At 39.6% G+C, this 15,829-nt stretch overlaps 1 protein-coding gene across 2 annotated transcripts; it reads right to left on the bottom strand.

Moving 5' to 3' along the window:
- Positions 1 to 2,125: 2,125 nt before the first annotated feature.
- Positions 2,126 to 14,725, bottom strand: GBP5 (guanylate binding protein 5). 2 transcript variants are annotated; one of them, XM_037045445.1, is made up of 11 exons: positions 14,497 to 14,725; positions 13,658 to 13,866; positions 12,988 to 13,115; positions 10,003 to 10,112; positions 9,538 to 9,734; positions 8,947 to 9,189; positions 7,328 to 7,608; positions 5,992 to 6,204; positions 5,147 to 5,249; positions 4,687 to 4,868; positions 2,126 to 3,255 (listed from the first exon to the last, which is right to left on the bottom strand). In XM_037045445.1, exons 2-11 carry the CDS (start codon positions 13,845 to 13,847, stop codon positions 3,145 to 3,147), a joined length of 1,758 nt encoding a protein of 585 aa, XP_036901340.1. In that variant the 5' UTR covers positions 13,848 to 13,866; positions 14,497 to 14,725; the 3' UTR covers positions 2,126 to 3,144. The 2 variants fall into 2 exon arrangements, with proteins under 2 accessions (XP_036901340.1, XP_036901341.1); XM_037045446.1 differs by lacking the exons at positions 13,658 to 13,866; positions 14,497 to 14,725 and adding an exon at positions 13,549 to 13,651.
- Positions 14,726 to 15,829: the final 1,104 nt, after the last annotated feature.

Raw genomic sequence — 15,829 nt, forward strand, 5'->3', positions numbered from 1 at the left:
AGGGCAAAGGAAAGAAAGGGAAAAATAAACAAATGGGACTACATAAAATTAAAAACCTTCTGCAAATTAAAAGGCTAAAGAAACCATCATAAAAATGAAAATGGAATCAACTGTATGGGAGAAAATGGAATCAACTGTATGGGAGAACATAAAGGGTTTAATCTCCAAAATATACAAAGAATGCATATGACTCAACACCAGGAAGACAAACAACCCAATTAAAAAATGGGCAAAGGAGCTGAATAGACATTCTTCAAGGAGAACATACAAATGGCCCATAGACATGTGAAAAGATGTTCAGCATCTCTAGCTATCAGAGAGATACAAATTAAAACCACAATGATAACCTCACATCTGTTAGAATGTCTATCATTAATAAACCAACAAACAACAAGTACTGGAGAGGATGCGGAGAAAAGGGAACCCTAGTGCACTGTTGGTGGGAATGCAGACTGGTGCAGTCACTGTGAAAACAGTATAGAATTTCCTCAAAAAACTAAAAATGGAACTGTCTTTTGACTCAGTAATTCCATTGCTGGGAATATACCCTAAAAGTCTTGAAACACCAGTTCAAAGAACTTATATGCCCTTATGTTCATAGCATTATTTACAATAGCCAATAGTTGGAAACAGCCTAAGTGACCATCAGTAGATGAATGAATTTTTAAAATCTGGTTCATTTACACCATGGAATACTAGGCAGCAGAAAGAAAGATGGAATTTCTACCTTTTATGACAGTATGAATGGAAATGGAGACTATTATGCTAAGTGAAATAAGCCAGTCTATGAAAGACAAATACCGTATAATCTCACTTACAAGAAGAAGCTAATGAACAAAATAAACTAACAAGCAAAACCAAATTAGAAACACAGAAATATGGAACACATGGCCAGCTGCAAGAGGGGAAGGGGGAGGGGAGAAATGGTGGAAAGAAGGGGAATGGATTAGTCAAAGAAGATGTGTGAATGGCCCATGGACAGGGACAATGGTGTGGGGATGGACTGTGGGAGTGTGGGGTGGGCTGGGTGGAGGAGGGCAAAGGGGGAAATGTTGGGACAACTATAACAAAATAAACAAGAATAAATAAAACAAAAAAAAACCCGTAATAGTTGACCTCACAAAAGAAGCACTATAAAGGTCCAAAATATACTTTAGTTTTTGGTAGCTTCAAGAAACTGTCAATGTTCATCCTGACGTGTATTTTCTGGTCATTTTCAACCCAATGACCACTTAAAAAGAGTCATATTAAAATATTTGGGGATGAATGGGAGGCAGGAGTGCTGGTCGGAAAGAATGTGGACTAGTGGTGAAGGCTACTTGCACTTCTATAGGTCCTAAAAGAAAGGAGAAAGCCTTTATTTTGTTCCTGAAGATTAAAAAATGGGCAAAGGAGCTGAAATAGTCCAATAGAAATATTAGACTAGAAGTCAGATGATCTGTAATATTGTCTAAGTTAACAGTACCAAGTTGGAACCTGAGATAAGTGACTTAATTTTGCTTAATCTCAAATTTTGTTTTGTTTTGTTTATTTCTATAAGAGAGATAGTAATGAAAACAATATTAATTTTTTCAATTATGACATTTCCTTGGCTATTTAGATGCACTTTATTGTGTCTTTTGTGAATTATACAGGTTGCAAAGGCAATTACAGAGTATTGCTAAGCAAATGTTTGAACAAATACACTGATCTTTGGTACGTTCTGCAATACAGTTCAAATCTGGAAATACAGCTGAATCTCACCAAGCCCCATTGATATGGGAAGTTCAGCACAATAAAGGTCTCCAAAGAAGAGAAGAAAAGACAGAAATTAAAATTTATGTTTTTCTTTTGTAAAAATTGTAAGTCATATTTTGAGCAACTAAACAAGTTTAATTTCCTATAATATAATTCAACTGGGAAATTCTTTATGTACGTAAGTAAGCAATTAAAGTAAAACAAAAATAGAGCTTTGTGTAATGTTTCAATAAAGCTTATTTAATGCAGCTAAAACAAGAAACAAATAAAAATGTATGAAAATGTTTTATTTTTAGTCTTAAAATAATTCTTAATCTCCTTAGAGAAATTCAGAAGTTTTCCCCATTGACTTTTAACAATTGGAGAAAATAAAAACAAAGTAATGGAGTTATTTAAATTTTTATGGTTATTTATTGTTAAAAATATGTACAAACATATATGTATACCATTTTATAGTTTTTAATACAAATCAGTAGGCTTTCATATATGAGTGCAAAGAATTAAGATCATTTAACTTTAGCAATATAAGCAAGTATAAAATAAACTGAAGCCATCAGATATTTTGGCACATTATCTGGCATTCCTTATACCATTTATCTATAAGCTCTAAAGGACTATAAAGACACAACACAGATTTATTCAGTCCAGTATAAATTGCTTCATGATATAACATGTCCTATTTAGGTTACGCCCTTGATGAGGGTAACAAAAAGGAAGGGCTTCTTTAGCCCTTCAGCCTCTGACACAATTTCCATACTGATAGTCCCTTCCATCTTCTGGAGCGCGTCCACATCAGCAGAGTGTTATTTGCTTACAGTTTGGAATCTCCCTAAGCAATCCCTCAATTGACCATGATAAGTAGTGACATCACTGCCCACAGACTGAGCAGCTTCCTCCCAGTTGAGAACAGTACGTTGTTTTCCACCAAGAAGCGAGGTTGTCTTACCATTGATAACCCTCAGATGGCATCCAGCATATGATGATGCCGCAGGAGTGATGCCCACCTGAGCTCAAGACTTCGGTCAAGTCCCATTTGACTTAGCCTATGGTGAGTGACACCCCCTCGGTAACTTTCCATTTCCTCTGAGAAAATTAGAGGGGTGGCATTGGGGTACAAGAGAAAGTTTCCCCTGAGAGAACCAGCCCAATATCTCTGCCAAACAAATGCAGTGATCAAATATGTCCCTTATTATACAATTCATAACCTTTTTAAGGAAGTAACCATCATTTAAACTATTGAAATGTGCATTTTACCAATTATTAGTATCATAACTTTACAGAAATATAAAAGTTAAATATAATTATTATAAAACTGATTCAAATAGGAACTGCCCCAGGTTTTACAGTGTCTTGTTTCCTTCTGCCCTCAGTGGTGGTAAACATGAAAAGAAGTTCTGATGTTTAGCGTTAGAGTAAGATACAGTCTGGTGGTCTGGCGTTGTACTGTTGCTGCTGGAGCTCGTTCTGAAGTCGTCTCATTTCAGCCTGGACTCTCTCCTGCTGCTGTCTAGCCTCTTCCTAAACAGTGATAAATAAAACCACAGAGCTTAACGAAAAGTAATACCCACATTATTGGGGGAGGGGAAGGATAAGCTCAAATCACTGATTTTCCTTACTAAGTTATCAGTAAAAAAAAAAAAAAGACCGTTCCTAAATTTTTATTCTGTTTATACCAATCTGACCTCTCCTTCCTGGTTTCCCACCTGAGTAATTCTCCCACCTCTGTTTCTCTAGCTGCAGAAACATCCCCATCTCTCACTTCTTGAAGTATTGGTGCCTCCAGCATTGCTTTCAGAGGTGCCTTCCCCCTTCCTCTTCGGGGAGTCTGAGTCACATCTCAACTTCAGTTTTCATTTATACACAGACGAGTGTCAGCTCTAGTTCTTTGAGGGGAGCCTGATACAACAACTGGGTGTCTAGGCGCCATCCACAGTCAGGTGAGGAGTCTGAGCTTTACATCAGGGAATACGTTTCAGGTCTCCATAGTTGTGGGGAAGAAGTAGAGTTAAGACTGAGGAGATCAAGAACCTCAGGTTGACCCTACTGCCCTTCAGTGTAGGGCTGTAATCACAAAAATGTCTTGGAGCATCACCTGGCAAACTAGGATCTGCAGGTAGACTGGTCTCCCTGGGGGCACAGTCGAGGTGCACTTTGTCTCAAAAGGGTGCTCGCATAAGAATTTCATACTAGGTTTGCAGAAATAAAAGCTCTATAGCTCTCGCTCACTAGAAAGGCAGTTTTGAGAACTTGTTAGGCTATGTGATACTGGCATTTAGTTATCTCTTTGGAACCTAATGTTTTTAATCAGTAAAATGGAGACATACTGGTTCTGCCCAACAACGAACAGATTAGATGAGGGAATGTATGTAAAGTACTTTGTACAGGACTTGGGAAATAGGAACTACTGCTGAGTGATAATAATAAAGGAATGTATGAAACAAACTCTGCAAGTTAAAAGTATTCGGAACCAGTGACAATCAAGGTGAAGACAGGGGCATAGACACAGTAATATGAAATTAATTGAACAAGTTAATCTATGACCAAAGGAAAAGATGGCTTATAGCAATTCACAACATAGCAAAAAAGGACTAATTACTGTGGGTTAGATACATTCTTGGATTTTATTTAACAAAGTACAGTGCTTATTCTGTGCTCAGAACCAATTTAAACACAAGTATTGAATCATTTAGCTATTAAATACACTATAAAATAGGTATCATTACTGCCTCCATTTCCCACAATTGGAAACTAAGGCATAGAGAGCACAGATAACTTGCCCAAACCCTGTAATCACAGTTGGTATTGTTACCCAGCTTGTCTGACTCCAGAGTCCTTGCCGTGAGCCAGAATAGTATGCTGCCTCTCCCTATTTGCCACTGCTTCATGTTCTTATCAATACAGAGAAGGGGGATACGGTTAAAATTCTGAGATGGAATAATGGATGAATACCTGGAATTTCCTTTCCAAAGCCCTCTTTTCCTCGTCCAGACGGCGGGCTCTTTCCATCTCTATTTGTCTCACTTGCTCCTGATACTGTCTCTCCCTCTGCTCCATCATTTGCTGCTTCTGTCTTCGAATCATCTTCAACCTTTGTGCTTCAGCCTCTGCAGCCTTTGCTCTCAAACGTGCTTCTGAGAAAGAAGAAAATGACAAACCTCTCTAGGATCAAAGAGCCCCTTCCTTCCATCTCCTGCCCTTGTTCGCTATTGCTGCTGCTGCAAGGAGAAAATCTCTCAGGGCTGTTTTTCCTGCCCAGCTAACAGTACCCACCCTACTCAGATTGAGCTCGAGGAGCTAAAAGTCATCTTTGCTGTTCTCGTTCTAGTCTAATGATCCCAGGTAAACCAGGCAAAATTAATCTAAAATGTGTAGAAAGTTCTATCTTGTATCTCTTCCATTTTCTTCTCACCTTCCATTTTCTTTGCCCTCGCTGTGAGAGCCTGGTCTGTTTGCAGAACGGCATCACTCAGAGACTTCTTGGACTGTAAATATTTTTGCAGAGCTTCTTCAGCCTAGGGACCCCAAAATCATGCAGTTAGAAGTGAGTTGTAAATCTTTTTATTTATTTTTCTTCCCAGCATTTTTTCCTTCCAATAAGTGCTTAGTCTGCACTCAGTGGAACTGTCAGTCAAAACTCTTCTGTCATAAAGGTGGGCACAAACTCTGGGCTGGCGAATCAGAACACCCAAGGCCACTTGATACTAAGAATTTTGGTACAAGTGAGGAAATGCCAAGTTTCGGCGATTTAAAGACTGATGCGGAGGCTGGGGAAAATGCTCTCTCTCCTTTCAGACTGAGGAAAAAAGATCTGGGGAAGCATGGAGATGTCGGTGTCATCTTTGCTGCGGTGCCTGAGAATGCAACCAGTAGTGAGGAAAGTAGAACAGAAAACTAAATGGAAGTGGGAAAGGAAAAAAAAGAAGGGGAAAATGGGTGACATTGTTTAAATTCCTCAATGCAGCTGTAGTTGTAACTAAATTTAAACATTTCATGCAAGCTAGGGAATTACACGTTTGTTTGTTTGCTTGTTTTAAGTTAGTTTCAATTATTGGAATTGTGGCTTATATAATCAGAAAAATCGCTATGTTTCCATGAATGCTGACCGTTGCAGTAAAAGCCTGGTGATTATGGTGATAGTTCAGTTTAATTCCCCAGCTATCATTAAAGCATAAATACTTTTTCTTCTCTCCACTGGATTTTGAAAGCGACCCCCCTCCTCACCCTCAATACAGTTAATACATGAAACCAGGGTACCTGTATTCCTTTCCTGGGCTCCTGATAGTACTTTGCCTTCAGCTCTTCTGTCTTCTGCAGGAAGAGACAATGCCCCCCTGGCTTTGAATAAATCCCGTGCTTCACATCTTCTTCTAGAGAACCAAAAATATTCTGAAGTAAAGCTGAGCAATGGTCTGATGATGCCTCCAAGTTCTGTTTACAAAAGTCATCCTGTTTTGCTTTCAGCAGGGTCTTCAAAGGGACAAGGGCCAATGAAAAGATGTTAGCAACACTTCAGTATTTCTAGAAATGCTTCTCAGAAAGAATTTTCATGTCTTTTCTAGAAACTAGAGAACTATAACAAGACTATATTCTTCCTACCAAACCTAGAAAAGTTAATCAGACAGAGTAGAAAAAAATGAGTTTTGTATTTCAAATCACCCAAAACCCCTTTCTCTTGCTTTCCTGCTTTAGATGTGATCTTTAGATTACAGATCTCTAGCCTCATGACCTCATTTTAGATGCAACCTACTCATTCACAATCATTCCCTATTTCAGTATTTTACTGGGCCTTGGATTCCCAATCAGTAGTTGAAATCAAATAATGGGCTAAAATGATATGAGTATACTCTATTAAACCTGGAGACGTGATCTTTTAGTGGATATATTTGGCAATTCTGTATACTTGATTAACATAAAAGGGAAGTTAATTTATACTTTATAAGTACAATTTTTAAAGAAATGAAATTAATTTTAAAAAGTAGTACCAAATGATCTCACCTATAAGTGGAACCTGATAAACAAAACAAACAAGCAAGCAAGCAAAATAGAACCAGAGACATTGGAATTAAAAACAAACTGACAGTAACCAGAGGGGAGGTGGGAGGGGATGATGGGCAGGAAGGGGAAAGGGTCATTAAGGAACGTGTATAGAGGACACATGGACAAAGACAATAGGTGGGTAGGATCAAGAGTGGGAGGTGGGGATGGCTGGGGTGGGGGAGCAGTGATAGGGGGAAATGGAGATAATTGTACTTGAACAATAATAAAAAAATTTTAAAAGAATATAAAATTAAAAATTAAAATAATAAAAGTGAATACAACATACCAAAAAAATTAGTCTATGGGTATCACTTGTAAGACAAGTTGTGTGTGTATGAAAGTATCAGAATCCACAGAACCCAGAATAATTATGTTTATTTGTTTGTTTGTTTGTTTGTCTTCAGAATAACAATGATATCTTGGTTACATTAGTGATAAGTCATTATTTTCCAGTCTAGCAAGAATTGCTTGTCTTAATTAAGTCTCCATTTTGCATTTCATAGCTATACTTTACTCTGTAATCCCCATGATCTAGAGCAAAAAAAAAAATTACCTCTAATTCCTTCTGGAATTTCTGGTCCACATCCTTGAAGGAACTGTTCGTGAAGATTTCTATGGCCTCTTTCTCAATGGCCCTGTGCAGGTCCAGCAGCTCCTGGAGGGTTTCCGTGGGCAGCTTCACCTTCTGGGCCATCTGCTGGTCATAGTGGGCAATGGCCTTTTGCACTGCAGCTGAGTTCTTGATTTGGGCCAAGGCCAGGACTGCGTTCCCCATGCAGGGCAGATTCCTACTGCTGATGGCATTGACATAGGTCAGCACCAGGCTTTCTAGTTCTTCAAACAGGAAAGAGATGGTTGCATTATTTGCAAAGAAAGAGGGTATGCTCTAAACTGGGTAGTTCTGAGAACATTAATTTAACAATGCATTGCCTGAGTTTTTTATTATTCTGCGTAGTATTCAAGTGGTCCAAATAAATTCCCCCTCTCCCCTCGCTCCCTTCCCTTGGAAATTGTGTGACCAAGAATCCAAATCTTTCTTCCTTTGGGAAAAGAAAGGATAAATATCAGGATGTATGTGATCATCCTCATGTCATCCTTTTTCTATTGAAAAATGAGGAAATAGTTAAAGTTATGCATACACTTTAATTTTAATAGTTAAAGTTATTCATTGATTAGACTGCTACAGGCCTTTTGCCTGTTTACTCTTTCTTTCCCTCTTCCCCAGGTTTCATTTCCCTTTAGAATTCCCTTTTCCCTTCCACTTCAGTTTGTAAAGCTGATATGAGTGTTAGCTGAAAAAACACAAAGTGAGTAGATCAGACCAGGTTGCCTTTCCTCTTTTTTGCAACTTTCATGTTTGTCTTCCTTGACCTTTGCATACTTTTGTTTGCATTTACTATCCCTCTAGAGAAATAATTTTCAGCCTTTTTCAACTCAGAGCACACATAACCTAATTACTAAAATTTTGCAGCACATGAAAAATAGATTATATTCTTTGTCAATCTGACAAAAAATAGGTGTAATTTTGATCCATTCACACTGGATGGCTATGTGTTTGCTGTTGTCATTTCTTTATTATTTGACAATCTAAGGGAAAACAGGTCAGTGCCTCTGACTAAATAGTCAAGTATTGCATGTTTTAAAAATTCTTGAGGCGCACCAGTTGGAAATTGTTGCTGTAGAGTATAGCAATGATTTATAGAGTTCTGAGACATAGAGTCTTTAGAAAAAAACTGGACCAAGATGTTTTGGGCCTCTGTTTGTTTAGTGTTTGTATCAGATAAGTTCCATTTCTACAGAGAATGTATACATTCTCCTAATTCCGTGCCTAGCAAAGGCTTTGACACATAAGTATCCTATCTATTTGTGGGACAAATGTTGCCAACTCATGTGGATTACTCAAATCCAACAGTAGACCATTTATGAATAGAAATCTTTAACTTGACCTTTTCTTCAGATTATATTTCTATTTTATTCCACTTTAGAGGCCTTACTAAAATAATCCCTAGAAATGTTTTTGGTACCACCTGGAACTTAATAAATGTGATTTACATAATTTTATTGGCAGTAACTAACTATGCATTTTCAACATTGACAGTGAAAGAAGAAACTTTCAGCAGTGCCCCCTTTCTTTATGTTTAGTTGAAGGAAAATCCTCAGAAAGGTACCCACCAGGCCCCTTGGCCTTGATGCCTCCTGAAAGAGTTTTCGTTTTGGAATGGTGAAAGATGTAGTAACAGAAGTCTGCCACTTGTTGCACAAAATCAGGATCCAGTTCATCATCGTGTAGGGTCTCAAGCTGGGCGAGCTTCTTCCGGTGAGTAGGCAAGTCAAAGATGAAGCACTTCTTTATTGGAAAGAATTTCTGTATACAACGACGGGGCAAATTGAAATTTTGATGACTTTGATGAGTGTCTGCGGAAGGAAAATAGGAGGTATTTGCTATAGGAATAGCATTCATTACAATTGATTTCCCATGAATAAATTTTCCTTCTGCCTGATGTTATTTATTTCAACATCTCTCTATAAATCCCAAGCAAAAAGTTAAAAGGTAACCCATCAGGGAAAGGAACAACTAAAGGAATCTGTTACAAGAACAGGGAGTAATACAATTTAATATTCAATCTATAAGTTTACTTTAATTACATAGTTGGCAGTTTGGCCAGCTGAGCAAATATAGGAAACTATAAATGTAGCCACCTCTGCCTGGAGATATTCTTGTATTACTTTTTTGTCTCTTTACAAAACTGAAGGCCCTGTTACCTGGCTTCAGCTTCAGTGAATTCTGCAGGTACTCATCTGCTGTGATGTGTTGTCCATCTGCTTCCAAAGATAGGTAGAAATCTCTCAGAGTCCACACTAAGTCTGGATAGAAGCTCACCATGTCGGCTGCATCTTCAGCTTTATCAAGATCGGTTGAGGACGGTGCCCTCAGCAGATTCGACAGTTCTGTCACAACACTGAGCTACAATTAAGGAATATTGGTGAAAACAGGACTGCAGCTACACCCGTATTGAACACCATACATCTCTACACTGTTGTGTTCTCTTTTGGTTAAAACCAATTCCTCATTTTGTTGGTAAAATACAAGGGCTCGTTTCCCTGGACTTCTAATGTTTACCACATTTTTTAATTGTTGTTTTGGGTTCAAAGGACTCACAAGTGCAGCTGGTGGATAGAAGGGTTCTCTCTGGCTTTGGTGCCATATCCTGGATTACAAAAGGATACTGCAGTAGGTCGATAGCCGTCTGGTCAATTTTGTTCATGGTGTTGTAAACAAAAGTACTACTCAACAGTATTGCCAGTGCAAAGATCTGAGTATCGTTGCTCTTGTCACCCTACAAGTCAGAACAAATTGAAGTCATGTATTATGGCATTCCCAGATGAGCAATCATTAATAATAAGCCCCCGATGTACCATGTTAAATGAGTCAAACAAAAATAATTGTAAGAAACCTAAATTTTGATAGAATAGTTCTGTCATTAGCATTGATAATTTTTATGGAACGTATTCTATTAACTCACCAGTCCCTCTTATAACTAGTTAGGTATTTGCAAAGTTACTGCAGTAAACAGAGCAGTTTACATTATCTTATCTAGTACTCAAAACAGTGCTGTGAGGACTTCTGCCCAAGATGAAGGCCTACATAGACACACTGAGCCTCCTCGCACAACCAAAAGGACAACAACAAATTTAAAAATAAAAAGCAACCAGAACTGACAGAAAATTGAACTGTATTGAAGTCCAACAACAAAGGAGTAAAGAAGAAACCTTCATCAAGACTGGTAGGAGGGGTGGAGATGGGTAGCCAGGCGGAGAGGACTCTTGGCAAGGCAGTGTCTGGCAGACCAGGCGGTCCCACACTGGTGTGCAGATAAATAGGAAGGAACAACTGGGAAGCAAGGCAAACTGCGCAACCCAGGGTTAAAGTACAGGGAAATAAAGCCTCGAAAACTCTGACTGACAACACCTGTATGTGTTACAAAGTGGGAGAAACTTCACAGGAGAGTTCGTTGGATCTCTAGGACCACAGCATCCTAGAACATACCAAACCCACCCACCTGGAATCAGCACCAGAAGGGCCCAATTTGATTATGGGTGTCAGAAGAAGTGACTGAAAGCCTGTGGAGAGCTGAACTAGTGCCACTGTTCCCTCTTGGACCCCTCCCCAACATACAGCGCCACAACCTCCAACCTGAGTTGCCCCACCCTGGTGAATACCTAAGGCTCTGCCCCTTACTACATAACAGGCAAGCCAACATGAAAAAGAGTAATGGCCCAAATGAAAGAACAGATCAAAGCTCCAGAAAAATACAACTAAGTGATGAAGAGATAGCCAACCTATTAGATGCACAGTTCAAAACAATGGTAATCAGGATGCTCACAGAATTAGTTGAGTATAGTTGCAAAATAGAGGAAAAAGTGAAGGCTATGAAAAGTTAAATAAAGGAAAATATACAAGGAACCAATAGCGAAGGGAAAGAAACTGGGATTCAAATCAATAGTTTGGACCAGAAGGAAGAAATAAACAGTCAACAAGAACAGAATGAAGAAACAAGAATTCCAAATAATGAGGAGAGGCTTAGAAACCTCTGGGATAATTTTAAATGTTTGAACATCTGAATCATAAGGGTGCCAGAGGAGAAGAGGAAGAGCAAGAAACTGAAAAGCTATTTAAAAAAATAATAAAGGAGAACTTTCCCAATCTGGCAAAAGAAATAGACTTCCAGGAAATCCAGGAAGCTCAGAGAGTCCCAAAGAAGTTGGACCCAAGGAAGCTCACACCAAGGCACATCATGATTACATTAGCCAAGATTAAAGATAAGGGGAGAATCTTAAAAGTAGCAAGAGAAAAGGAGACAGTTACCTACAAAGGGTTCCCATCAGACTGTCAGCTGATTTCTCAAAAGAGACCTTACAGGCCAGAAGGGGTTAGAAAGAAGTATTCCAAATCATGAAAGGCAAGGACCTATATCCAAGATTGCTCTATCCAGCAAAGCTTTCATTTAGAATGGAAGGGCAGATAAAGAACTTCTCAGATAAGGTCAAATTCAAGGAGTTCATCATCACCAGGCCCTTATTATATGAAATGTTAAAGGGACTTATCTAAGAAAAAGAAGATCAAATATATGAACAATAAAGTGACGAAAAACTCACAACTATCAACAACCAAACCTAAAAAAACAAAAGCAAACTAAATAACTAGAACAGGAACAGAATCACAGGAATGGAGATTACAAGGAGGATTATCACCTAGGTACAGAATAGACGGGGGAGGTTAGAATAGTATAGGACATGTAGAAGTGAAAGAACTTACGCATACTACCCATAGACATGAACTAAAGGGGGGAATGAAGGTGGGCAGGATGGAGGGGAATAAAGGGGGGGAAAAGGACAACTGTAATAGCATAATCAATGAAACACATTAAAAAAATAATGCTCTGATATAGATTTATCACTGTTCCATGTTACAGATGAGGAAACAAAGGCACAAACTGAGTTTGAACATATTGGATTTACGGTAAATCAAAAGCAAAACAAGAACTAAACAACAGGGGAAGTTCGAAAGAAAGATCCGGTCCCGTGCTAGAGCTAGCGAACACCAGCCCACAGGAGCTGACTATGTACATCAATGTCAAACCCTGAGCTTGGCAACTTCCTTTGGGAGCTTGGAATGAGCTATGAAGGGAGCACTTAGAAAACTGGCAAGTGCCACAAGTCAAGGCTTTCCCCTTTCCCTACCTGCAGCAGGCTGGTCGTTGAACACCAGCATAGAGGTGGGAAAAGTTCATGTACCTTCAAATGATGAGATGGATAATATCAAAGAGAAAAATCAAAGATGTAGGGAGACTTACCTTTCTTTGTCAACGCGAGAGACCTGCAAGTGCCAGAGCCCCTACCGAACTCAAATTTCTCAGACCCAGAGCCCAGAGCTAATCATGACTCTCTGCAGGATCAGACTTGTGACAGTGATTTTATTTACCCCACCTCTCTGCATTTTGGTTAACCACCTAGTTCCACGTTAGTGTAGTCTCCCCGACACGACTTTGGCTCCTAAATGTATTTCGCCCACCTCAGGTTACCAGACTTTGACTGTTAAACATATAAAGGTGGAAAAAGATACACTCTGGTCAAGTGGAAGTACAAACAAATCTCTGTGTAAAGGATATTAAGAGATGAGAAGGTTAATTAAAAGGAACCTTTGTTCCTTACCTTCTCTACATCTTCGAGTCCCTCAGTGTCCAGCAGAACGAGGGTGTGGTCTGCCTTCTCAGGATGAGGCACACACCACATCCAGATTCCCTTGGTGTGAGACTGCACCGTGGATCCAATAGAGAAGCCTGCAGGGGAAGTGGAGAGGTTGTAATAGATAAGGGGACCTGGAAGTTGGAGACATTCTTAACAATTGAGCCAGGGTCTAAGGAAAGCAAGATGTGTACATGGAAAAAAGTATAACCAGTATTGATCTCAACTACAATGGAAAGATGGCAAAATCAGACTATCCCACAGGTTGGGAACTTGATAGGTTATTTTTACAAGAATATTATACTAGTAAAATTTCCATAGTTTATAATTATATATATATATATATATATATATATATATATGTTATTTTATTGCTGTCTTACCCCCTATGATTAGAAATTATTTGGCTTTTCCCAGTGATATACTAAGTTAAAAAAACAACAACAACAACAAAGGTGACGTTTTAGGAACAGACCTCTGCCTTTTATATCCCAGAAGATAATTAGCCAGCTGTCACCCAAACATTACCCTTTAATACTCTTCCCCATCTCTAACTTTCTCTCTTCATATCTCCATAGTCATGCTAGGTGTGGGATGAACAGAAGGGACTCAGCAGAACTTTGCCGCTGTCACTCACCCTTGCTCTTCCCAGCCAGCTTGTTCATCAGGTAGGATTTGCCTGTGCGGTAGAGGCCCACAATGGCCACCACGACAAGAGGCTGGGTGATGGCAGACAGGATCTTCAAAGCTTCTGGATTGACTGCTAGTGTCCCGTTAATGTTCTCAATGAGGCACACGGGGCCTGGCATGTGGGTCTCTGAGGCCATGTCCAGGGTGTAGTTGTGTCTGCAAGAGAATACGTGGGATAAACCAGAACTTCTAGTCTTAAAGCAGAAAAAGTCTTTGCTTCCTGAACCTGGGATGTACTGTTCTCCAGCATGGCCTAAGTTTCTGAAGAAATTGTTTAAAAAGGAAGAAAGGAAGGGAGGGAGGGAGGGAGGGAGGGAGAAATAGCCCTGCAACTGGTTATCTGTATGGCATTGCATTTCACTCACGACTCTGAGCCTGTTTTTGAAATACTGGAAGTAAATTTAAAAAATGTCTATTTATATCAGCAGAACTGCTAGCTTAAGAGAGAGAGAGAGAGAGAGAGAGAGAGAGAGATTGAGATTGAGCAAGCTGTAGGAATAGAAAAAAAAGGTGTAAAGAAGGAAAATGCCATGAAATGTCTTTTAAAGGGTTCCAAAGTACTGGTGGTTGGGTTAGTCTCTACATATGCTCGTGTCTAACTTAGCAGTAAGCAAATGGAGCTTGCACATAATGAATCCTGCTCCCTGACAGTACCACAATTCCGTTTTTAATTAAGTCTGATGTTTCGCATCAGGCTGAGCTGCATCCTATCCTGAATAGGGAGTTTTTAAAACATCCCGACCCTTTAAAACAGTCCCCCCCACCCCTGCCTGGCTCCAATCTTACCTTAACTACAAAGTCAACAGCAGATGTCTTTTAGAACTGATAACAAAGCTGCCTCGAGGAGAACATTGTTAGGGTTCTAACTCTGTCCTTCAGTGTATCTGTTTTGGTTTCTGATAAACTTCTTCCCACCAAATCCTGGGGATTTCTTTTTTCTTCCTACCCTCTGCCTCTTACACACAGAGATAGCAGAGGATTAGAATATGAAATACAAACCAAAAATGAAAGGGATTTTAAAAACGTCACTACCAGGAATTGAAAGATGATGAGGGAAGCTCATGAGCTAGGCAGTTCTAAAAACAATGTCCTGGGTGTTGGCTGGTAGATGTNGTGTATCTGTTTTGGTTTCTGATAAACTTCTTCCCACCAAATCCTGGGGATTTCTTTTTTCTTCCTACCCTCTGCCTCTTACACCCAGAGATAGCAGAGGATTAGAATATGAAATACAAACCAAAAATGAAAGGGATTTTAAAAACGTCACTACCAGGAATTGAAAGATGATGAGGGAAGCTCATGAGCTAGGCAGTTCTAAAAACAATGACGTGGGTGTTGGCTGGTATATGTAATTGCCCTGATTTCTCAGAAACTGCATAATGTTAGTAAAAGATAGTTTCCATTTCGTTTTCTATTTCAGGACCTCCAGGCCAGCACAGAAATTGTTACAAAACCCAAGTTTATGTGCCAAGGCTTTGTTGAAGTCAAAACTCCAAATGTCAGAGTTTGGAGTAAGGAAAGATTTATTCGTCAAAAAGGCTCTGAGATGATGGGAGATTTAATGGTGCCTCAAATCCATTTTGCTTAAGGATTAAGGGTTTTTAAGGCATTATGGGGAAGTGGTATGCAGACGTGCTGGTGGGGCTAGTTTTAATTTGAGGACCTTGGAACTTGGCCATTTTTGGCAAAAGAGTATCAACACTGGATATTCCTGAACAATGGACCCTTGGCTTTTGAAAGTGTTCTGGAATTTAACTTCCAGTTGTGTCCTGTTGGGAGCCATTTTGCCTGGTTTCAGGGACTGTAGCCTTTCATCCCACTGCTAGAGCTGAGTGAAAGGTCTTGGGGCCATGAGCCACTAGGACACAGAACATTATTACCTCCTGGCAGGAGTGCAGCCCCTGCCTCCCTCCCTTCCCCCTGCTTGGCTTCGGCAGATGCTGGGGCAAATGACAGGTTAGCCAATGACAGGTAAGATCCTCAAAGGAGGAGGGACAACCTAAGACAGGCACTGTAATGAAGGGCCATCAGGGAAGGACTTAGGGGTCTTCAGAAAAGGGGCAGAAAGACCCTCACCCCTTGGCTTTGGCATAGCCTGAGTCCTCAGTCTTTCTGCAAGTCT

The sequence above is a fragment of the Sturnira hondurensis genome, unplaced genomic scaffold (genome assembly GCF_014824575.4).
Source record: "Sturnira hondurensis isolate 20B ecotype Veracruz unplaced genomic scaffold, ASM1482457v3 Scaffold0004322, whole genome shotgun sequence".
Taxonomy (NCBI): domain Eukaryota; kingdom Metazoa; phylum Chordata; class Mammalia; order Chiroptera; family Phyllostomidae; genus Sturnira; species Sturnira hondurensis.